The sequence below is a fragment of the Solanum stenotomum genome, chromosome 9 (assembly GCF_019186545.1).
Source record: "Solanum stenotomum isolate F172 chromosome 9, ASM1918654v1, whole genome shotgun sequence".
Taxonomy (NCBI): domain Eukaryota; kingdom Viridiplantae; phylum Streptophyta; class Magnoliopsida; order Solanales; family Solanaceae; genus Solanum; species Solanum stenotomum.
In genome coordinates this window covers 1,110,770-1,133,687 of record NC_064290.1, presented here as the reverse complement: position 1 = coordinate 1,133,687, position 22,918 = coordinate 1,110,770, and the positions used below count along the sequence as shown (strand labels likewise).

Below are 22,918 nucleotides of genomic sequence, written 5' to 3'. Positions count from 1 at the left end.
TGTTAACCGAAAAAAGTTTTGGTTTTGCAAAAAATATTTTTACACATGGTCAATTATGATTCGATCATTTTATTAATAAAATCATTTTCTTAAAAGGAAATTGCTCAAATATGCCATCGAACTTAGAGAAAAGGTTCATCTATATCATCGGTTAAAGTTTGACTCATCTACGTCATTTGAGTTAACATATAATGGCATGGGTGAGCTTTTTTGCTCAAACAAAAATGGCATAAATGAGTTTTTCTCAAAGTTTGATGACGTATTTGAGTCTTTTTCTTAAATTTCAAAGTTTGTTGATATCTGACGGAGACAAACATACTCGCTTTTAGCAAGCATAAAGGACCAAATCTACACAAAAAAAAAAATTTATGTATCATTTTGAACCTACTTCTAAACATAAGGGACCAGAGTTATCATTTTCTTTAAACTTTAAGAAGAAGCAAAGGATCTCTCTGAACCGGATTCCCCCAACCGGTTCAAAACAACCGAAAAGTCCTTTCAACTGCAAAAAAACCGCTCCGCCAAATGTAGAGGAGAAATACAAAATTGAAACACGGAAGAAAAAGGGAAACTAAGCAGTGAAATAGCTATGGCGACGAGGCAGAGACGAGCTTTGACGTCGGATCCTCCGGAGACTGCGTCATCTCCGGCGTATACAAAGGTAGATAAGCCGGAGAGATCGGACGGTGAAAATGAAGGCGTCGATAGAGGACTAGGTTGGCTTCTGCCATTGCTTTGCCTAGGGATGTTGAGGCACATGAGCGCTACGTCAAATATTATTCACGATTGTGACGAGGTGTTCAATTACTGGGAGCCTCTTCACTACTTGCTCTACAAGACTGGTTTCCAAACTTGGGAATACAGGTTTCACCATCTTCAATTCTGTACTATACAATGATAGCATTGTCAAATGTTGTTTTGCAATGATTTTTCTTAGCTGATGTGTAAGATTTGGTTTAATTTCCCCTAAAATAATCAATTTTTTGCTCCATTAAACAAAGTTGATACAGTATTAAGTCACTAATCCTTATTTGCAATCTAAATATGTAACTATCCTGGAGTTTACTTGTAGCTTCCTCCTTCGGTACATATGCCTGGACATATATTTTGAGATTTGGCAGCCAACGATTTATAGAGAGGATATCAACTAGTTGGGGTTAAGGTTTAATCATTGTTGTTGCATATACATTAGGTTGATGTTTGACGAGGGTCCTCTAATTTGGTCAGAGACTTGTGTGCCAGTGTGGGGGGTATGTTTGTGATTTAGAGAACCCGGCCTTATTAGATGAAATATTTATTAGCAAACTGGTATTGGGATAATTTAGGGTCGTATAGAGAGGAATGGTTATGAAGGAATTTTATAGCCAACCTGAATTTTGTTTGGGATTGAAGCACAGTTGACTGGTTGATGATATTAGTATGATTCCATTTTAGTAACTAGAGTTCAGTTTGTTATGATAATACTTTACAAAGTTCGGTTACTTGTCTTTGCAGTTCGCAGTTTGCCTTGCGGTCGTATCTGTATATTCTGCTTCACAAACTGGTGGGTTGGCCTGCTGCTTGGTGGTTTGGAGAGGAAAAGGTGATGTTGTTTTTATTCCCCCAGATATTTCTCGTCATTACTCACTGATCTATAAAATAAAAATCTCATCATTACTTCTTTCAGTTATTCATTCTCTAATTTCTCCATTTTTCAACATGACAGGTGAGAGTATTTTATGCTGTGAGAATTTTTCTTGCAGGGCTGTCTGTCATCTGTGATGCCGCTCTAGTTGTAGCCCTTTCCCGAAAATATGGAAAGCGTCTTGCATCATATGCACTCGCAATGCTATGCTTAGCAAGTGGTTGTTTCTTTGCTAGCACGAGTATGTTTCTTCACTAGACTATGTTTGAGGTTTTTCCTTATTGGTGGTAAACAATTAATGAAGCATGAGTGTGTTACTTTCAGTAACCTATATTTGAGGTTTTTATTTACCGGTGGTAAACAATTTAGTGATTTTTAAATTTCAGCTGTTTTTCTATTTGCATTCATACTATGTGAGCTAGATATGTGTGGGTGACTCCTTAATGTTGTTTGTCATACCCTGTGTCGACTTTCTCATAATACTAATGTCTATTACGTTTCCTTTACGCAGGTTTCCTTCCGAGTTCATTCTCAATGTATGCCATGTCTCTTTCTTCAGCACTCTTTCTATTTAATAAGCCTGCCATGGCAGTTTCTGTTGCTGCCACTGGAGTGATTCTGGGCTGGCCGTTTTCGATCCTTGCTTTTCTTCCACTGACAATTTACTCACTGGTTAAAAGCTTCAAACCTGTGTTTCTTACAGGTGTTGTCACTTCTATCGTCCTTATGGTAAGTTCGATCATATCATATTAAGTTTCCTGCTATGTTGAGTTTTCATGTTTCAAGCTTAAATTTGGGAAGGTTCCTTTTAAGGGAACAAAAACTTAGTATTGGATTTCCAATGTATAGAGTTATTCATACTTACCGTAATGCACAAAGATCATCTACCAAATGTTCATGTTGCTAAAATTCAATATGCAAGTCCGTCGTCCTACATTGAAATTTCAAATTACTTAACATAATAGGCTTTTTACCCGTTTAGTTGCTGCTCACATGCTTTTTTCCCTCCCTGGACCACCTATTCATGCTGCCTGATGACTCAACTTGGTGTACAAATTGTTCTAGGTACTCTCAGTTCTTGTTGACTACGACTACTATAAGAAGTGGACATCCTCTGTTATCAACTTGCTGGTGTACAATGTTTTAGGGGGTGGTGAAAGTCATCTCTATGGTACTGAAGGGGCATCATTTTATTTGAGGAATGGTTTTAACAATTTCAACCTCTGTTTTGTGTTTGCTCTACTGTTCTTAGCTATACTACCCGTTGCTAAGAAGAAGTATGCTCCTGAGTTGCTCGTTGTTGTTTCACCTGTCTATCTCTGGATTGCCTTTATGTCCTTACAGCCACACAAAGAAGAAAGGTTAATCCTCTTTGAGTGTTTCTTCTTGTCACGACAATATATAGATATCATATATATGTCTACTTGAATATTATGCTGAAACTCCTGATTTTCTGAGCTCAACCCAAAAAGACCTTTATGGTGGCTCGTCTATGACAAGTGTGCTAGCTGGAAAGATGTTTGGTCAACATGCTCTACTAAAATCCTTATTTAGTAAAATTGAAGCTATAATTGTCTTCTTCAGATTTCTTTTTTTGCAGTGCTATACTGAAATTAGATCCCATCAGGAATTTGTATGTCTCTCCTCGTTGTCTGGAATCCACCTATTATCGTTTGAATTTTGGGAACTGTTCTTGATATCTGATGTATTAGTTTTTTTTTTTTACCCGAAATGATAATTGCCTGGAAGGTGCTAGTGTCATTGCTAAAACAGATTGGATAAGGCTCATGATAAGACTCCTTGGTCAAAGTCATTTCTGTATCCAAGAAACATGAAACTATGTTTTACTGCATCTGAGATTGAAAGTAACATGAATTGCAAATAAAATCTGATGTAGCAACTCATTGTATACTGCCTGTGCAGATTTCTGTACCCAATATATCCACTTATCTGTGTTGCTGCTTCTGCTGTGATTGAAAGCTTTCCTGATCTGTTCAGGGATAAGTACAATCCCAATGGTTCATCCACTCTGGTTACGGTAATTTCCTATGTCCACAGAGAAATTGACAAGCTTCAATAACAGTGCCTATAGATTTTCACTTGCTTTGCTTATGCAGATAGCGAAAACTCTCAGACCTCTAGCTCTTGGTTTGATTCTTTGTGTCTCCCACGCTCGGACATTTTCACTTATTAATGGTTATTCAGCTCCTATTGAGATTTACAAGCATTTGGACTACCATGATGATGCTGGACCAGGTGAGGATTAGCCTATTTAATGACAAGTTGAATATGTGCTTGTTAAATTTTCATCTTCAGAACTTTTAACTCTGATGAATGGTGTATAAATCTTGATGCATGAATTAGTCTTTTTTCAGAGGATGACATGCATTGTATGAACTCGGCATTAAGATACTTGTCGGATTAAAAGACCATATAATTTTTTCTTTGAACTTCAGCTTTGTTGTAAAGAGTATTTTTATCCAGTAACTTTTGCCAATACTGGATAACCGAAAAGATGAAACGATTTCTCTTGTAAATCTGATTTTTTGGAACCGAAGATGTGCCTTTCATGCATGGGGTTGAAACTTGAAAGTGAATACCTGATTTAATTATTTGAACCTAGATGGACATGGAATTAAGGAATAAAAAGGTGTGCATGTCGAGATATGAGACGTTGATTTTCTGTTATCATGTGGTTCTCCATTTTATCTGGTCTTTAGATTAATGCCCTATAATATGAGCTTTTTCTCAAATGTGAGCAAAAAGTTTCCTCAGGACATCTGTATGTGATTTCCCCCCATTTTACAGCCACCGCTATGTTCTTGCTCCTCCATTTATTCTGTTCTTGCTAGATGGGTGCATTTCTGGTGCTTTGCTTAGCATGAAGCTGGATGCAACATCATCTTTTCATGTTCTGAAAGTTTCATGCAGTATACATTTCCCCGTGTATATTTTAAACTTCCCCATGTTGGTTCAGGTTCTGTCCTTTGTGTTGGTAGTGAGTGGCACCGGTTCCCTTCTTCCTTCTTCATTCCTGATTATGTGGACCAAGTTCGATGGTTGGATGATGGATTCACAGGCCTTCTCCCAATTCCATTCAATTCTAGCTTGGGTGGTACCTCGGCAGCACCATCTTACTTCAATAATAAGAACAAGGCATCAGAGAGGCAATATGTAAGACTCTCCTGCAATGTTTAACCAGAAAGAGTGTCCATTTATTTTTAGTGTGCAATATATTCAACTATGAGATGACACTCAGCTTCTTCTGCTAATAATGTTAATAGCTTAAGGATCCTGAGCAATGCACTTTGCTGATAGAGCTGCAACTTCAACGCCCTTATCCTACGCGAGGGAGTGACATGACCACATGGGAGGTACTTGGCTCTTCCTCATAAGCTCATCTCTCTCTCCCTCCCTGTGCCGCATGTTATTAACTTGTGAGTGCTTTGCCTACAGATTGTTGCAGTACTTCCATATCTGGACAGGGAACTATCTCCTCCATTGTATCGGTCATTCTTTATTCCAAATCAATGGCAGGAGAAGAATGTCTTTGGCCAATACAGATTACTTAGGAGAATACAAAAGTGATTGCAGATGTACACGCTGAATTTTCTGTTGTCCAGCAACTTTTAACGCTCCCGGGTATAGAAGTACGCTAATGTTGACTAGTTTAGTTTTTGTAGTTTGATACTGCCTACACTTTCGAGGATAGCAAGTTATTGGATCTTCCATTAATTTTGGAAGTCAGATTTTGTACTGTTTTTTTGTTGGTGTAGATTACACAGATGGATGTTTAAATTTTGATTGGGAAGCAAATAGTCGAAATCTCTTATTGGCATCGTTGGAAATGTGTCATTTAATTTGGTTTCAGTTGTCATATATGCTCTTTAACTTTGGGTGTGCACAAGCAGAGAGTCAAACTTGTAAAAAGTTTAAGTAAACACGTGTATCCTTTGTAGCATATACAAATCAGTTTGGGCAAATCAAAGCAGTTATGAATTAGTATGTATAGTGACAATTAAGCTAATTACAGAAATCGACAAATGAGCCTTGTCTAAGCTGCAAAATTTGGCCACTGTTGCAGTACCTTGCTATTGCGATGAATAATCTCACAGTTTCAACATTCCCAGCTATTCTTCAAGCTTGCTCTTTGATTTTTTGGAGCACTCCCGTAACTTGGTGTTTACTTGTAAGTCCTATATGAGTAAACCCGGAAGTTATACACACTATCCTTTCCAGACCCCACCTGGTGGGATTACACGGGGAATGTTGTTGTTGTCCTTATGACGTTGGCACCAAGACCTTGAAGTTTCATTTCCAAGCTTTCATAACCCCTATCAATATGGGAGATTCCACTGATTTCAGTAATTCCTTCAGCAGCCAAACCCGCCAAAACCAAAGACATTCCCCCACGCAAATCAGTTGTCAACACCTGAGAACCGCGGAGTGGACTAGCAAAAGATCCATAACAACATCAATACGCAATATCGTTTGTATAGAACATCAGGAAATCAAGCAAGGACTACAAACTTACCTTGCCTTTCCCTTCCCATAAACAGTTGCTCTGTTTCCAGAGACCTGAATTTTAGCTCCAAATTTCTGCAGCTCAGTTACTGCACAAAAGAAGATCATGAAACCTTTGAAAGAGACATCGAATACAATTATCTGTTGAAAAAATAGCAAACAGTTCTATAGGCATTCTGATCAGATATTCTTTAGCAATCATGTGAGACTAAGTTGATCATGCAAGATCCGACCTCTAGAATCTCAACTTATTAAAAATTTGTAGTACATTAGGAATGAGTAACGAGAATGGTTAGTTAATAATCCATATTCGTAGAATATGGATTATTAAATGTCCAACATGAGCTATGAAGTCGATTTGGAAAGAAACTAGAATGTAGACAAACAACTAAAAGTAGCCAGGCGTTATGATTATCACATACCATGGCTCATACGATTTTCAAAGACAGATTCCTCAATGATGCTGACACCCTTGCATGTTGATAGCAATGCCATTGTCAGCTGCTGGAGATCTGTCGGAAATCCTGGAAATGGATTTGTTTTGATATTGAACCCCCGCAAATCATCTCCAATCGTCCGAGGTACTGCTGAAAGCTGGTCTCGTGAACCACAATAACCATAAGAACTCAGTGCACAAAATGGAAGAAAAGCAAGAGATTAGCTACATTACGTATACCTCCAAACTGTCATCACTGAGCTGTAATATTTTGCAACCAGCCCCTGAAAGCTTGTCTACTAAACAAGTTAAATTGCTGTGGGGCACAGGTGAAATTGAGATACATGATCGAGTAATTGCAGCAGCCAACATATAGGTGCCGACTTCGATCCTGTCTGGCATTATGCTATACTCGGAACCATACAACTTTCTCCTTCCAGTAATATAGAGTGTGTCTGTTCCTGCTCCTTCCACGACTGCCCCGCAATTTGTTAGGAAGCCAGCAAGGTCAATAATCTCTGGTTCCTATGTGGTACATATCAAAGTACATACTATTGAGGGTTAGTAACTAAGATTGTAGATTTATCAAATAGGCACTTCAAGAAACTATCGTAGAAGTTGAAAAGACAGTATGCTTTCATACTTGAGCTGCATTTGAGATTACAGTCTTTCCCTCAGCCATACACGCCGCCATCATAAGAGTTTCTGTAGCTCCTACACTGGGGTAGCCAAGTCGGAAGCTTGCACCAGTCAAACCTTTACCATTTGATACATGTGCTTTCACTTTTCCATCCCTATGTGGACTCACAAAGTTAGTAACTACTTATTTTATTGAACGAACTCACTTGCTATCAGTATTGGCTCAACCAAAATTGGAAGCAATGGACATAATACCATCTCAAAAAAGGTTAACGGAAGCTCCTCATTGAGTTTTGTAACCGTCCTCAAGGGGGATAGTACAGTTTCAAATTATACTGTCACGAGTTCCAATTTTAGTCCCTAGTTGGACCTTTCTACTGTGGTAACTGGTAATCATATATATAACTAAAAGTGTGTCTAAAGCTAAAACTTTTAGACAAGATATTCACAAAATTCACCTACCCGGCTACCCCTGTTAGTAACAACAAAACAACAACAACAACAACATAGCCAGTGTAATCCCACAAGTGCGGTCTAGGAAAGATGAGTGTACACAGACCTTACCCCTACCTTGTAGAGAGATAGAGGGTTTCCAATAGACCCTTAGCTTAAAATAAAACATTTTCAAGCAACTTGAAAAAAGGGACTGCCGAAATGAGAAAAGTAACAACAACGAAATGATGTGAAATGGGAGACACACACAACATAGAGGGAAAAATAGTAATGACTACAAAATAATGTGATAACCGAAGCACAAAAAAACACAGTGATAATCGAAATCGAAGAACAAAACTACGAGAATAGTACTAATACCACTGGTAAGAAAGAAGGTCCAAGTACTATCACTATTCTTATCCTGCATAAAAGCAAGAGAACTTTCAAGTAGCAATTAACCTTCTACCCTAATACGCAACCTCCAAGCCCTCATATATAAGGTCATGTCCTCGGTAAACTTAAGATGCGTCATTTCATATCTAATCACTTCCGCCACTACTTCTTCGACTTGCCCGTGTCTCTCTTGATGCTCATCATTGTCAACCTCTCACACCTCCTCACCGGGACATCTACAGTCTACTTTTAGGTAGTATGCGAAAAAGGAATAGAAATTCACTCGAATGAAGTTCACGAACCTCAACTCAACTGTAGCACCAAGAGCACGTAGACCATGAATGTAAAGATCAACCGGTCGGGCCCCAATGTCACACCCACCAGGAAACCCAACACTAGCTTCACCAAATCGAGCCAGTAATGGCCCTATTACGAAAAACCCTCCTCTAAGTTTTCCAACATCACTCGAATCAGGCTCTACAGACACAATTCCATCTGTATTAACCACCATGTCTCCACCAAAACTCATAACTTGAGCACCCAAAGACTCCAAGATTGAAGCCATTGTTCTAGTATCAGATAAACAGGGTACATTTTTAAGGTTGGAAGATCCAGAACAGCAAAGGGTTGCTGCAAGAATAGGTAAAGCTGAGTTCTTAGAGCCACTAACAGTGACATGGCCAGAGAGCGTAGACCCACCATTAACAACAAGTTTTGGGTCTGAAGGTGGAAGAACTTGGGGAACATTGACCTTTGAAGTCATTGATGAACAGAAACAAAATGTACCCATCGAACTAAAGCAGAAAAAGAGAAAATCTGGGATATTGAGGAGTTGAAGTTTAAGAGAATGTCAATGAATTATTGTCAGTGTACAGTATCTTCAGGTTTACATGTTATTTTCATGTGATCAGTGCATTATTGCATCAAATCTGACATCATCAAATTCATGTAGGGTCCTTTGGTAACCAATAATTTGGTAACTATTCATGTAATAATTTCTACATAAGTTACTCAACGTTTGATAGTTAGAATGTAAGTTATTCACGTACAAAAATACAAAATTAATGCAAAGTTCTTTTTTTTGCAATTTAGAAATCCGTATAACTAATACATGTACAAGTTATGAGAAAATTTGTGTATTATCTGATGTGGGATAGAAGATGGATTGGTTAATTAGGTTTAACCACCTCTAAACCATCTAATTTAGGAACTTAGCAGTGTTAGTTAAATAACTAACTCTGCATTTTGGGACTAGGGCTAATGCACATAAATCTTTCCGAATATCATGAATATTCTTCGTCGTGAACTAGCTAATCATAATACATGGAAACTACCTAGGTAGTTTCCCTTTGTACAAATATATCAAGTAACACTCCCCTCAAGCTAGGAGGAGTGAAGATATACACATTCCTAGCTTGCTTCTCAAGTGCTCATGCTAGACAATAAACTTTTTTGTGAGCAAAATTTGTTGATTACTCACTCTTAAGTACGGAAATTTTCCTATTAGTCTTTGATAGCTTCTTCGACATGCCTCTCTGCCTCTCCTAATGCCTATCATTGTCAACCTCTCACACCTCCTCACCGAGACATATACATCTCTCCTTTTGATTAGTATGTGAAAAATGAAATATTAGAAAATTCACTAACCTCAACTCAACTGTAGCACCAAGAGCACGGAGACCATGAATATAAAGATCAACGGGTCGGGCCCCAATGTCACATCCACCGGGTAACCCAACAATAGCTTCACCAAATCTAGCCAGTAATGGCCCTAATACGAAAAACCCACCTCTAATTTTTCCAATATCACTCAAATCAGGCTCTAATGACACGATCTCATCTGTATTAACAACAATATCTCCACCAAAGCTCGTAACCCGAGCACCCAAAGACTCCAAAATTGAAGCCATTGTTGTAGTATCCGACAAACAGGGTACATTTTTAAGCTTCGAAAATCCAGAACAGCAAAGGGTTGCTGCTAGAATAGGTAAAGCTGAGTTCTTGGACCCATTAATAGTGACATGCCCAGAGAGTGTAGACCCACCATTAATAACAAGTTTTGGATCTGGAATGAGAGTTGTAGGAGGAGAAATGAAGGGTTTTGGGTTTTGGGGAAAGTAAAGTTCGGTTCTTGGAGTTGATGGAAGATATTGGGGAGGATTGAACTTTGAAGCCATTGATAAACAGAATCAATATTGCAGAGTTTGAAGAGAACGACTAGCAACAAAGTGTGACCCACCTGTGGTATCTTTGGTTCGCGGAAAAATGTACCCGTATGTATGTTTGTCGCATCAGGCATAAAAATTAACTTTTAACTTGGCTTGAACGGATAATTATATGCATAAGTAGACACTTAAATTTATATGAACTTAAATAAATAGACATATTTATCCTACATGGCACCGTACATGATAATTTTATATCCTACATGGCGTCCAATATGTATTATGTCATGTAAGACATGTATGTCTACTTGTTCAATTTTATACAAGTTTAAGTGTCTACTTATGCACATTCAAAGTTGAATGGCATAATTGTCCGCTAAAGCCAAATTAAGAATCGTGTTTATATATTATGCCCATAACAAATGTGCATGTTTACTATTTTCATTAATGACTTAGAAAAAATATTTTATGATGTTTTTTTAATTTCAAAAATGTTAGGTGGTTTTAGAAAATTACTTTGCCTTTATTCTGTGTTGTTATTGTTTCCTGATTAGTTGCTATGTTTTCTTCACCATCCTTTTTTTTCTTTTTATATCTATTTTAATTTGTTGTACTCGAGACGAGAATTCTTCTGAAATAATCTTTCTACCTTTATGAGGTAGGAGTAAAGTTTGCATACTATATTTTACTATCATTATACTAAATTATGAAATCTCACTCGATATATTGTTGTTAAAATATGTTATAAAATGATCATACACATATGTATGAGTTCACCCAAACCTAATCACTTTTATTCATACCATATATTCGTATTAAGGAATTCATAAACTCGGATCCATCCCTGCACATAAACATATGCATGTAATGCACAAAACTAAGCTATATAACCACCAAATAAGTATATATGGACGCCCTTCCAATGCAAATTAGAGTACACAATTTATTCCAATTTTGCATTAAATAATTGTATATACTTTACTTCTTTTTCCTCAGCCACGAAAATAAAAATATAAACAAAAAGAACGGGTCATTAGCTTCATTAATCTCATAACAAAAATAGAACCATCCAATATACTAACAAGAAAACCAAAAATAACTCTCAACCATATTTCCCTTCAAATCATTTAATTATAAATAAGGTATTTCATTGTATTACAAAATGCAGTCACACATCAGAGAAGGAGAATAATAAATAAACAAACAAAAATCACACTTAAAAAAATAAGAAATGGCAAAAGCTATCATTCTCCTCTCCGCTCTTTGCGTCTTGGCTGTCGCCAATTTCGCCGTCGCCGACTTCGAAATCTTCGACGTCGAAGGCAAAGTCTTTTGTGATACATGCCGTCTCGGTTTCGTCACCTCTCTCAGCAATACCCTTGAAGGTAATACTACTAATTTTATTACTCATTCTGTCTCAATTTATGTGACACTTTTCGTTTTCTGACATTGACGTTTATAGGTGCCACTGTGCGTTTAACATGCAAGGACATGGAGACACACAACGAGACGTTTACAACTGAAGGCAAAACCGATTATATTGGCAAATACACATTGACAGTTGAAGGTGACCATGAAAATGACATTTGTGAGGTTACTTTGGTAAACAGTCCAAAAGATGATTGCAAAGAAATTGTTCCAGATATGGTTAACAATAGAGTTATTTGCAGTAAAAATGTTGGGATGCACAACGCTGTTCGTTTTGTTAACCCATTATTCTTCCAAAAGGACAAACCTATCAATGGTTGCAGAGAACTTGTTGAGGAGATGGAGCTTGTTGATCTCTTGATTCTTGAAAATGACAAAGAAAAGAATTAAGTGAGAATATATATAGAGCTTTTGCATCTTTCATCATTTATTTATTTCGCGATTTTTTTTAAGAAGAAGAAGAATAAATCTGTTATAATTTCTCCTCGATGTGTAACTCAACATGGAAAACTTTAAAAAATTCCGTGATTTTCGAATGAGAAGATCATCAATAATAGCTTCTTAGAAATTTTTGTGTTTGATTATCAAATCGTTTTCTATCTTCTTTTTTTCTTTTTCTCGTTTCTCACTCGATGTTTGATATATACATCAATACTGATTAGTTAAAAAGTCTTCTCTAATGATAGTTTTGCTATTTCTACACTGTATAGCCACCCATCAAAATAATACTTGATAAATACATACTTTTTTTATATATAAAAATTGATATACATATATACAAAATAGTGGATATTATTTTATTTTTTGTATAATGTTTGACTATAGTGCATGTAATTTTTCTGGGCACTCAATCAAATGTATTATTTTCCAAAATCTTTTCCATACTGAGAATTGAACTCGAAACCCCCTCCCCTTTCTTCGACTAGTTTGTTTTTTCTGTATATATTTACTATAACATGATTTATCAGATAATCATTCAATTAATTATTAATTGAGCGATCATTCGACAAATCATGATCATGTGAAATTAAGCCTTTTTGCACAATTGGATTCTTGTGTCAATAAATTCTCTTTCATTGAAGTTGTGCACACAAGTAGCATATTGAGAAACAGATAGAGAGAACTAAAGTACAGATATATGAGAAAAATCGTTAGAACTATCATAGATGTTAGATTCTGAAGAGATAAATTTTAAAAGCGTAGAGATTTTTGTACTCTAATAAAAACTTAAATGTTGAAAGCATCAAATTAAAATCCTAGATTCGAGATATTAGCCTTATTCCTTTTCATTAAGATTACGATATTTGAATTTGAATGTATATCTTATTCCATAAATCTGAACACTTTTGTTTTTCAACATTTGAAGATCCATAATTTTTTTATTTGTAAGCATAATAAATATGCACTTCAAATAAAAGTAATTAAATATTAGCAAAAATATATGAATTTAATAAAATAAAATCACTATTTGATTAAAAAAAATTAAAACACTTACGTTGATTATGATGATGGAGTGTTTTTAGTAGTGATAGTACTAATGATTTGTGTTAGTGATTATTAACTAGTAATAATGGTGGTAGTAATTGTAATGTGGAGGTTGGTGATGTTGCATTACTGACTGACGTGATATTAGTGGTTGGTAGTAATTGTGATGATGAAGCTGGTTGATGTTACTAGTGATGATGTTTACGAAAATGTGTGAAGACAATGAATAGGTCAAAGAACTATCATTTGAGGTATTTCATATTTATAGTTGAACTCAATATATTTTATGTTTCACGTATCTTTCTAGCTTGAAACTCACTAGCACATTCTTTACTATTTATTTTGTTTTGAGACAAACAATCCAATATATATTAAAAAAATGTTATTGATGATGGAGATAGTTTCTTGTGGCGGTGGCAGCAATAATTGGTGTTAGTGACTATTAATCACTCCCTCCGTCCATTTTTATTTGTCATGTTTCGTTTTTCAAAAATCAATTTGACTAATTTTTAAAGTTAAATTATATTACATTAATTCGATATTTTTTTTAAAAAAATAGATATTCAAAAATCATACGAAAAGTACTATAAATTGCATTTTTTTGCATATCAATATGATGAAAAAATAAATCGTAAAATGTTGGTCAAAGTTCTTATAGTTTGACTCTAAAAAAAGAAATTATGACAATTAAAAGTGAACGAACGGAGTAGTAATAATGGTGGTAATAATTGTAATATGGAGGTTGGTGATATTGCATTACTGACTGACATGATATTAGTGATTGGTAGTAATTATAATGGTGAAGTTGGTTGATGTTACTAGTGACAATGTTGATGATGATGACCATAAAACATTGCTAATTGTAATGGTGGATATGTGTTTATGTAATAAGAATTGGTTGTAATAGTGATGGTAAATGTGTGAAGATGATGAATAGGTCAAAGAACTATCATTTGAGGTATTTCATATTTATGATTGAACTCAATGTATTTTATATTTCGCGTATTTTTCTAGCTTGAAACTCACTAGCACATTCTTTACTAATTATTTGGTTTTGAGACAAACAACTCAATATATATTAAAAAAATGTTAATTCACTATACAATTGATGGTTCTTTTTGTTATTACCATACACATCTCTATTTGATCATTTATATAAGCAAATTTCAATTAGTATTATTGAATCGTTATCAAGTTGAAACAAACAATAACAATATATTCAATAATATTTATAAACATGATTCAGAGAGGATAGGATGTGTATAAATATTACATTTACCTTATTAAATAGAAAGACTATTTTCACAAAATCTCAATTCGAAAAAGCAAAAAATATGTATGAAGATATAAGTTGGTAAAATATAGAGGACCAAAAAAATTACTACTCCCTCCGTCCCTATTTACTTGTCCATATTTCCTTTTTTAGTTGTCCCTATTTAGTTGTCCATTTTGACAAATCAAGAAAGGACAAGAAATTTTTTCCTATTATACCCTTATTTACACTTCTTGAAAATTGTAAAAGTGTATGTTGTTTTCCTCTAATTTATTTCACTTTAATTCAAATAAGTGGTTGTAATTTTGAAGTGAAAAGTTGTCATAAGGGTAAAATTGTAACTTCACTGTGCTAATCATTGTTGTCTTAATCTGTGTGTCATTTCTAAAGTGGACAACTAAAAAGGGACGGAGGGAGTACTTAAAATAAAATAACATGCATGGTTTCCATTTTAAAAAAAATTGGCACCACTCCCCCACTACTACGTAAAAACTATAAAATACACCCCTAAAGATTCTCAACCAATCCTTTTCACCACATCTATTTTAGTGATAGTGTGAGAAAGAGTTGTCAAATTCTCACAAACTATTCTCCACTTGCTCCCCATTCACCCTTTCTCTCTCTAGAAAAGAAGAACCCTTAGCGTAAACTCTGCGAACCGAAGAACCCCAAAAGGCTTTCAATTCAATGGCTAACAGCAATCTTCCTCGAAGAATTATCAAGGTTTCTTCTTCCTTCATGTTGATCTTCTTCTTTTTCGCTCGATCCATATCGATTTCATACATAAACTTTGTTTTTTTAATCCATTGATGGTTTTGATCACTTCATTCGGTAGGGTTTATGATCTAACTTCGGTTTAGCTGATAATTTATTATTCTCATCTTACAGGAAACTCAACGTCTTCTTAGCGAACCTGGTAAATTTTCTGGAATTTTTGTTTTGAATTTTTCTTTTCGTATAGCCGTGTGGAATTTTGAGCTTCGTTTATGAGTTTTGAATGCTCTGTGATGTAATTTGTATTGTTGATTTCAGTATGTATGAGTTTTTTTTTTTTATTGAAGTTTACAGTAAGTGTTGATGTATATTAGTTATGGTGGTAGTAAAGGTTTAGGAGGATCTAATGCTGATTTAACTGTGGTGCAGCGCCTGGGATAAGTGCGTCGCCGTCTGAAGAAAATATGCGATACTTTAATGTCATGATACTTGGTCCAACACAGTCTCCATATGAAGGTAATGGATGAGCTCAATTATAATATTTGAGTAAGCAGGGAAATATGCTTGCAGCGTTTAGTTGGTTTTGTTGATCGTCATATTGTTTGGTTGATGCGAATTGACTCCTTTATATTGGCTGGTGTATTGTATTGGCTAAAGTTTGTCTTTGTTGCTAGTTTTTCTTTTGTTCTAGCATTTTACTTGAACATTAATTGGCCCAAATTGTCCCTCTAATTTGTTCTATTCTCATTCTTTATATAGTCTTGGGCACTTATCTACCTTTTCCGTAGCTGCATACTAAATGAACCAATCATGAAAACGGGCAAATTTTCTGGACTAATTAATCCTGCAGAATATGAAGTTAACGTGACTAGTTTATAACACTACTGATGGTGAGATGGGAACTGCATTTGGAAAATTTAAAGTAGTTACATAAACTTACATTTACAACTCCCGGAGTCCCGGTAATATGAGCATCACTGTATGCATGTTTGTTATGAATGTCTTAATGTTGTTTGGATCCTCAGGAGCATAGCAGAAAGCTGTCTGCTCTTACTTTAAAATGTCGAATATTGTTGTCTAGTAGAAACTGTTGCTAATAGCTAGCATTCAGCTGCAAGACACCCATCAACTACCTTCTAATGTTTTTGCGATAATGCATGTGCAGCATTCTTTTCTTTTAGCTCTTTTGATTTTCCTTTGTTTTGTTGAATAATGATTTAGGGGATACCGCTAGAGGTGTATTTTGAACAATATATGTTCTGACCGCAGCACACTCTTTCCCCTCGTTTTCTCCTTTTACCTAATCTCCTTACCTTCTCTGTGTAGGAGGTGTCTTCAAGCTCGAACTATTTTTGCCTGAAGAGTACCCAATGGCTGCTCCTAAGGTATGTACACACATTAAGGATTGACAATTTTTCTGACAATGGATGTTTTAACAAATTCCAGTTGATGTTCTGGATTTTTGGTTCTTGAAATGGTATCTCAGAGCTTTGGAATGGATAAAGATTTATTTGTTTTTGACTGATATTTTCTGAAAGCAAATATCAAGATACAGTTTAAAATGTCTTGTAATCGACACGGCTGTTGCAGTTGTTGCATATGTATTTTTCCTTGTTTCGATTTCCCTTTTCTAGCTATGTTTGGCTCTTTTTTATTATTTGTTGATATTGCCATCTCTCTCCTGGTGGAGTGTTATATCTCAATTTGAATATGCCTTTTCACTGGAAGTTATAGTTTGATGTCTATGTCTTTATGTCTGGCAATATGTTGCGACATTTTAACTTCCTGATGTATCATTCTGGATTTGAAACTTCTCAGATGTTAAAACTTTGCTGCTTTCTTTTACACTGTTAGTGTCTGTTATTTTTTTTTTTTTTTGGTCAACTAGTAACATTTTCATTCAACCAAAATTATCCATACAAATCAGCAAGCTCTTTTTGGACTTAGGAGCTATCTCTCACAGAACCTTGCTATACAATTTAGCTAATTCAGGTAGTAACCTATCAACTATGTAAAAGAAAACATTTAACTAGGACATCCTATTAGCTGCTCCAGATGAGGCTTTAACTGTGGTGTCTTTGGCCTTCAATGTGCACCTGTATGGCAATCTCCTTTAGTCTCTGTGCTGTGCTCGCCCTTGTGGTAGTAAATCTTCTTTTGTTTCTTTCAGTCCAGATGTTGTAAATGGTTTCTGCAAAACAGAATCCCAAAATTCCAGCTCTTGGTCTACTATTCTTGATCCTATCTATCATTCATTTGACTTCCCAATCCCAGCTGCCTAGTTGTCTGTTATAACCTAACCAGTTCAGTATTGCTGTCCATATATAAGAAGAAAAAGGACAGGTCTAATAGAACAGGTGATCAAAATTCTCCATTTCAGCACTCTGTCCACAGTTGATAGTTTCCTCTGTAATGCCATCCACAAAATGAATTGATGCCTTGGCAGCAGACCTTTGACCTGCACCAAATGTTTTCATTCAACTGGGGTGGTCATAGTAAAAAGTATGTACCCACACTATCCACAGCTTGTCCTTTTTCTGTCCTAGTGCCCATAACAGTTTAGATAGAGCTGCCTTGTTCCATATATGCCCATCAATCACACTTAGTCCCCTTGCTTCCTTGGGCATACAAACTTTTTCCCGTGCTACCAGTGTTGTCTTTGAACAATTGTTGCTACCAGTCCAGAGGAAGGTTCTGCACACAGTTGTCCCCATTGTTGTAATCTTCTTTGGCAATAAAAAGATGTGTGCCCAATAAGTCTGCATTTCAAATAGGACACTCTTTATGAATTGAAGTCTGCCACTATAAGTAAGGAATTTTGATGTCCAGCATTTTACCCTAGCTATCATTCTCTCAACTAGGGTAAACACTGATGTGTTGATAATATCTGTTATTTACTGCTGCCTAAGTGAATATGTTAGGTGAAATGCTTATGTAGTTTGTACTTTTTCCTTGACAAGGAAAAGAAGGTAAAAATCTATCTTGCAATTTGATCATGATATTTGTTAATAGATGCTCAAGCTTGATGTGAGATGCATTGACAAAGAAGCTCATGACAGTTGAAAAACTAAGAGACAAGCCTATTGATCCAGGATCATGTTTCACAACCTTGTACATGTTAAGGTTGCTTTTCTAGGAGTACTGGTTAGATGGCTGTTTCCCCCACATTCTGCTTCCATTTATATGCAGTGTCGGGTTGTGAAAATATAGTACACTTGGGCTACCTGGATATTGGTTTTACTGGAACTATGAGTCAAGATACATGTTAGTGCTGGAATAAATAAAGTACAAATGATCAAAATTATCAAAATATTGTGATGTTTAAAGTCTGTTTCTCTGTGGCAGTTACAATGTGCAAATACCATTGGAACTTTCATCTAGGAATTTGATTTAAACCCAAATATATAAATGATCAATTTGTTTTGTATTATTGACTAGTTTGATTCAGGACTCTGATTAGATTTTTCTTCTGGAAAATGATTTGATTGTCCAGGATCAGGATATCAGCTATTGAAGGAAATTAACTGGTTGCTATAGTGATTAGGAAAATTGTAGCTCGTGTTCTCATAGACTATTATTTTTATTGCTGAACTGCTCTTCATGGTTGACATCTTTTAATCCCGTCTTGTCTAATCTCAAATTTAAATCTCACGTTCATGTAAGGTTTATTCAGACCGCTTTTGGCCACAGTTGTTTGTACCTTTGGTTTCAATTGAACTTATAAGTGAGATGCTTGTTTATGAACTTTGCAAACCCTATTTCATTTGGCATATCCTCTGTTCTTCTCTTGGGAACTAGGTTGCAGCTTTGGTTCAGCCATTAAACAGAATTGTGATGAGATTTATTATTTGGGAGTAGATTTTTCTACCAAAAAATTTAGAATCCTGGGGGCTGAGAAGGATAGGACTAAGAAAACCCGGGTTGTGAGAAGAACTGTTTGTCAAATTTGGATTTGCTGCTGTAATTCTATGTTTTTTAATTTAGATATTCTAACAAATATGACTTAGGACAGTGGTTCATACGGACATGTTCTGTGTGAGGGTTTCTTGGATTTATTATGTTTAGTTGGTAGTCAGACTTACAATCCATTGGATCATTGAAGATAAAGGATGTCATGACCTTAATTCTGCCGTGGACACAGTTACACAGTCCTTAAAATGCCTAGGGTTCCCTACTTTATTTGTAGATGCATGAAGATACTAAATCTGGAAAGACTGTTGGGGTAAAATATTGCACTTTTCCTGGGTGCTTTTCATGGTAGGCTTTAAGATGAATTAGTACCTGGTGTTGCTTAGCTTTTTGCTGGAAACTTACTTTTCCAAATGATTCCGGACTTCTACTGAAACATGGCATGTACCCTTGATCTTAATAATTGTAGATTTTATGTGCTTGTGCACACTTTTTTTTTTGTACGCATTTAACCTGTTGTAAAGTTTTGCTATGCGTATAGTGTCTGTTAGTCATTGATCAATTGCATCCCAACAGGTTCGATTCCTCACCAAAATCTACCATCCGAACATCGATAAGGTCTGTTGTCCTTATCAACTCTTTCATATCCATACATAGATATAAGCCATAAAATACCTTGCTTATTTATGCCTTTTGATGTGAAGCTTGGAAGGATATGTCTTGATATTCTTAAAGACAAATGGAGTCCTGCTCTTCAGATCCGTACAGTACTTTTGAGGTATTAAATAATATATCATGCCTTGAAATATGTTTCTCATCTCTGTGTACATCAAAAGATGCAAGACTGATGAATACTACGAAAATGAGAACCAGATTCTTTTAAGGTGTTAGAAGTTTAAAAAGTTTACTACTGTTTCAGCATTCAAGCACTTTTGAGTGCTCCAAATCCGGATGATCCACTCTCTGAAAACATTGCAAAGCACTGGAAGTCAAATGAAGTTGAAGCTGTTGAAACGGGTAAGTTGTGTTCTGGTCTTTCAATGTTGAGCTGCAAAAGTAGTAGAAAATTAACATCTTTTGGTTATGCAAATCTGTATACACATTCTTGTTCAATCCTTAATTTGACTTTCTTTTTTCTTCAATGATCCAGCCAAGGAGTGGACACGCCTATATGCTAGTGGTGCATGAAGATATAGCAACGAAATATTCAAAATAACAAAAATCATGGAATGTAATCAATATTGACTGGCTTATCAATATGACGCCCGGATAGCACCCTTGAAATTGTATAATTGAACATGACACCCTTTGGTTTTTTTAATGTTCAGGAATGAACTTTGTTGCAACAAAACTGGAAATGGTAAGGATTTTGTCACTGCAAAGAGTAGTAAATGATTCAGATCTGTGGGTTGGAATTGGAAACTAGTGTTGCTGCAGCTGCTATCAACCTCCATAGATTTGTTTCAGGAAATTGAATTTGCAAGGGGAAATCTTTTGTTTGAACCTTTTTGTTCTCTCTTTCTTTCTTTCCCGCCCGCCCTATCCTGCATTGTTTGTTCGGGTTCTGCATGCTGCTTTTTCTCCTTATTTCAGATAAATTGTCCTTCATTCAACCTTTTTGTCCTGCCATTTCCCAATCTAATATGGGTACATAAACCCCAAAACAATGTGAAACGGCGATAATCAAACTGTAAATATGCACCCATGGGATTTTGTCTGGTTATATTGTCAAGAACAAGTAGGTTTATAAGGTCTACCATGACTATAGTGGATGCATTACCTATTGGTAGTTCCCCTGGTTTGGTAAAAGCACATTTGCTATTCATATTACCTGTCCTTTTCAAGTGATTAGGCTTGTCAAGGGAATGGCATGACTAATCTAAAAAGTACAATAAATTGCAATTGTTATATTTTTAAAATTTTTAAATTAATTTGTTAAATTCCGAGATCAATCAAATGGTGTATTTTGATTAACAGGATAGATAATATGACAGGAGAAGCTTTAACGTAATTTGACGGATTAGACTATTGTCTAATTTCCTTTATAGTCAAACTATAGTTTATTAATTGAGCATTTAAACATCTGATAAACTTTTTATTTAATCTCAGACATGTCACAATTAAAGATCACATATTACATGTTTTAATGGCGATTAGAGTTACTACTAAAACATACTTTTAGAGGCAGCTGATAAATGTATTTGTGGCAATTATTTATAGATCTTAGCAAAATCAATGCTACAACAAAAGTTGCTAATAATGCTAAGCATAACTGCGAGTCTGCGACTAGAGAAGGTCTGATACACTTTTGTAGGCGATAAAAGTTGCTATTAATATAAATTTTTAGTAACGATTAGTCTTTTAGCGGGACTAAAATTGCCACTATTAAATATTTATGGCGACAAATATAACTTTTTCCGGCGACTAAACTTGCCGCTAACTTTTAGTGGCGACAAAACATCTTAGCGGCAACTGAGGTTACCACAAATAAATACTTTTAGTGGCGACAAATATAACCTTACATGGCGATTCAGTTGGCATTAATAATTTCTTTTCGTGGCGACAAAACGAACTTTTGGCGGCAACTGTAGTTGCCAAAAATAATTACTTTTAGTGGCGACAAATATAGCCTTTAGCGGCGACAGAAGTTACCATTAATAATTTCTTTTAGTGGCGACAAAACGAACTTTTGGCGGCGACTGTAGTTGCCACAAAAAATTACTTTTAGTGGCGATAAAATAACCTTTAGCAACGACAGTAGTTGCCACTAATGAAACTTTTAGTAGCGACAATTATAACATTTCGCGGCGACTTTAATTGCCACTAATACAATCTTTTAGTGGCGACAGTTATAACCCTTCGCGGAGACTCTAATTGCCACTAATAATAACTTTTAGTGTCTACAAAATAACCTTTAGCAACGACAGTAGTTGCCACTAATACAAACTTTTAGTAGCGACAGTTTAACCTTTCGCGGCGACTCTAATTGCCATTAATAATAACTTTTAGTGGCGACAATTATAACCTTTAGCGGCGACTGTAATTGCCGCTAGTAACAACATTTAGTGGCGAAAAATATAACCTTTCGCGGCGACATTAGTTGCCACCAATACTTACTTGTAGTGGCAACAATTATACCCTTTAGTGGCGACTGTAGTTGCCACTAGTAATTACTTTTAGTGGCGACAAATATAATCTTTAGCGGCGACTGTAGTTGTCACTAATACTTACTTTTGGTGGCAACAAATATAACCTTTAGCGGCAACGCTAGTTGCCACTAAAATTACCTTTGGTGGCGACTAAAGTTGTCACTAATACAAACTTTAGGTGGCGAGTTTTATATCTTTTAGAGGCGACTAAAGTTGCTACTAATGATTAATTTGTAGTAGTGGTAGGAGTACATATTTTAGCGGAGACAATAGTTGCCACTTCAGTTTTTGGTTGCGACTGGCACTATTTTGCAATTAATACTAACTTTTAGTGGCAATATAATTGATCTAATTCTTTCTTTTGGTGGCAACTATAGTTGTTTCCACTGGTATATAGTTTAGGCCAATTTATTAGCGGCCACACTAATTGCGAATAATAGTTACACTTTTAGTCAACTTACTTATTACAGGCCATAATTATTGCTACGAATATCAACTTTGTGGAAACAAACATAATATAATGTACATCGTTCGAGTCAAACTTTACTAATTTGTGTTAAGTCATGACTCGTGCCATGTCATGAAAGTAGAGTTAATAGAAATCAAAGCAAATAGAAAAGAAGGATTTATGACGTTTGGAGTTACTATAGTGGAGCATCACAATAAAAATTTATCCATACGTGATATTAATAAAAATATGACATACATCTTTATATAAAATAGGAATAAGGCACAAGTACCCCC

General features: G+C 35.6%; 4 protein-coding genes across 6 annotated transcripts; 3 read left to right on the top strand and 1 right to left on the bottom strand.

The window, feature by feature from the left end:
• Positions 1-493: 493 nt before the first annotated feature.
• On the top strand, positions 494-5,472 carry LOC125876892 (dol-P-Man:Man(6)GlcNAc(2)-PP-Dol alpha-1,2-mannosyltransferase). 2 transcript variants are annotated; one of them, XM_049558159.1, is made up of 10 exons: positions 494-864; positions 1,495-1,587; positions 1,711-1,865; positions 2,136-2,353; positions 2,690-2,985; positions 3,548-3,662; positions 3,742-3,880; positions 4,602-4,798; positions 4,909-4,998; positions 5,081-5,472. In XM_049558159.1, the coding sequence occupies exons 1-10, from the start codon at positions 590-592 to the stop codon at positions 5,210-5,212; spliced, it is 1,710 nt and encodes a 569-aa protein (XP_049414116.1). In that variant the 5' UTR covers positions 494-589; the 3' UTR covers positions 5,213-5,472. The 2 variants fall into 2 exon arrangements, with proteins under 2 accessions (XP_049414116.1, XP_049414114.1); XM_049558157.1 differs by having other exon boundaries at positions 495-864; positions 1,495-1,582; positions 1,706-1,865.
• Positions 5,473-5,555: 83 nt separating this feature from the next.
• Positions 5,556-10,269, bottom strand: LOC125876896 (uncharacterized). 2 transcript variants are annotated; one of them, XM_049558180.1, is made up of 6 exons: positions 9,699-10,269; positions 7,228-7,378; positions 6,825-7,109; positions 6,571-6,742; positions 6,159-6,237; positions 5,556-6,075 (listed from the first exon to the last, which is right to left on the bottom strand). In XM_049558180.1, the coding sequence occupies exons 1-6, from the start codon at positions 10,226-10,228 to the stop codon at positions 5,880-5,882; spliced, it is 1,413 nt and encodes a 470-aa protein (XP_049414137.1). In that variant the 5' UTR covers positions 10,229-10,269; the 3' UTR covers positions 5,556-5,879. The 2 variants fall into 2 exon arrangements, with proteins under 2 accessions (XP_049414137.1, XP_049414138.1); XM_049558181.1 differs by lacking the exon at positions 9,699-10,269 and adding an exon at positions 8,354-8,910.
• A 1,405-nt stretch (positions 10,270-11,674) lies between these two features.
• Positions 11,675-12,155, top strand: LOC125876917 (anther-specific protein LAT52-like). The gene has a single exon (XM_049558207.1). It carries the CDS (start codon positions 11,708-11,710, stop codon positions 12,032-12,034), a length of 327 nt encoding a protein of 108 aa, XP_049414164.1. The 5' UTR covers positions 11,675-11,707; the 3' UTR covers positions 12,035-12,155.
• A 2,777-nt stretch (positions 12,156-14,932) lies between these two features.
• On the top strand, positions 14,933-20,436 carry LOC125876915 (ubiquitin-conjugating enzyme E2 36-like). The gene is made up of 8 exons (XM_049558205.1): positions 14,933-15,125; positions 15,291-15,318; positions 15,546-15,632; positions 16,443-16,501; positions 19,602-19,643; positions 19,730-19,803; positions 19,945-20,042; positions 20,176-20,436. Exons 1-8 carry the CDS (start codon positions 15,090-15,092, stop codon positions 20,211-20,213), a joined length of 462 nt encoding a protein of 153 aa, XP_049414162.1. The 5' UTR covers positions 14,933-15,089; the 3' UTR covers positions 20,214-20,436.
• The last annotated feature ends 2,482 nt before the right edge of the window (positions 20,437-22,918 follow it).

Coding starts and splice junctions, on each gene's coding strand:
- LOC125876892 (XM_049558159.1), top strand. CDS start 590: ATGGCGACGAGGCAGAGACGAGCTTTGACGTCGGATCCTCCGGAGACT. Junction 1,588..1,710: donor TTTGGAGAGGAAAAGGTGAT/GTTGTTTTTATT, acceptor ATGACAGGTGAG/AGTATTTTATGCTGTGAGAA. Junction 1,866..2,135: donor TTGTTTCTTTGCTAGCACGA/GTATGTTTCTTC, acceptor TCCTTTACGCAG/GTTTCCTTCCGAGTTCATTC.
- LOC125876896 (XM_049558180.1), bottom strand. CDS start 10,228: ATGGCTTCAAAGTTCAATCCTCCCCAATATCTTCCATCAACTCCAAGA. Junction 7,110..7,227: donor TAATCTCAAATGCAGCTCAA/GTATGAAAGCAT, acceptor TGTACCACATAG/GAACCAGAGATTATTGACCT. Junction 6,076..6,158: donor TATGGGAAGGGAAAGGCAAG/GTAAGTTTGTAG, acceptor ATCTTTTGCTAG/TCCACTCCGCGGTTCTCAGG.
- LOC125876917 (XM_049558207.1), top strand. CDS start 11,708: ATGGAGACACACAACGAGACGTTTACAACTGAAGGCAAAACCGATTAT.
- LOC125876915 (XM_049558205.1), top strand. CDS start 15,090: ATGGCTAACAGCAATCTTCCTCGAAGAATTATCAAG. Junction 15,319..15,545: donor ACGTCTTCTTAGCGAACCTG/GTAAATTTTCTG, acceptor ACTGTGGTGCAG/CGCCTGGGATAAGTGCGTCG. Junction 16,502..19,601: donor ACCCAATGGCTGCTCCTAAG/GTATGTACACAC, acceptor GCATCCCAACAG/GTTCGATTCCTCACCAAAAT.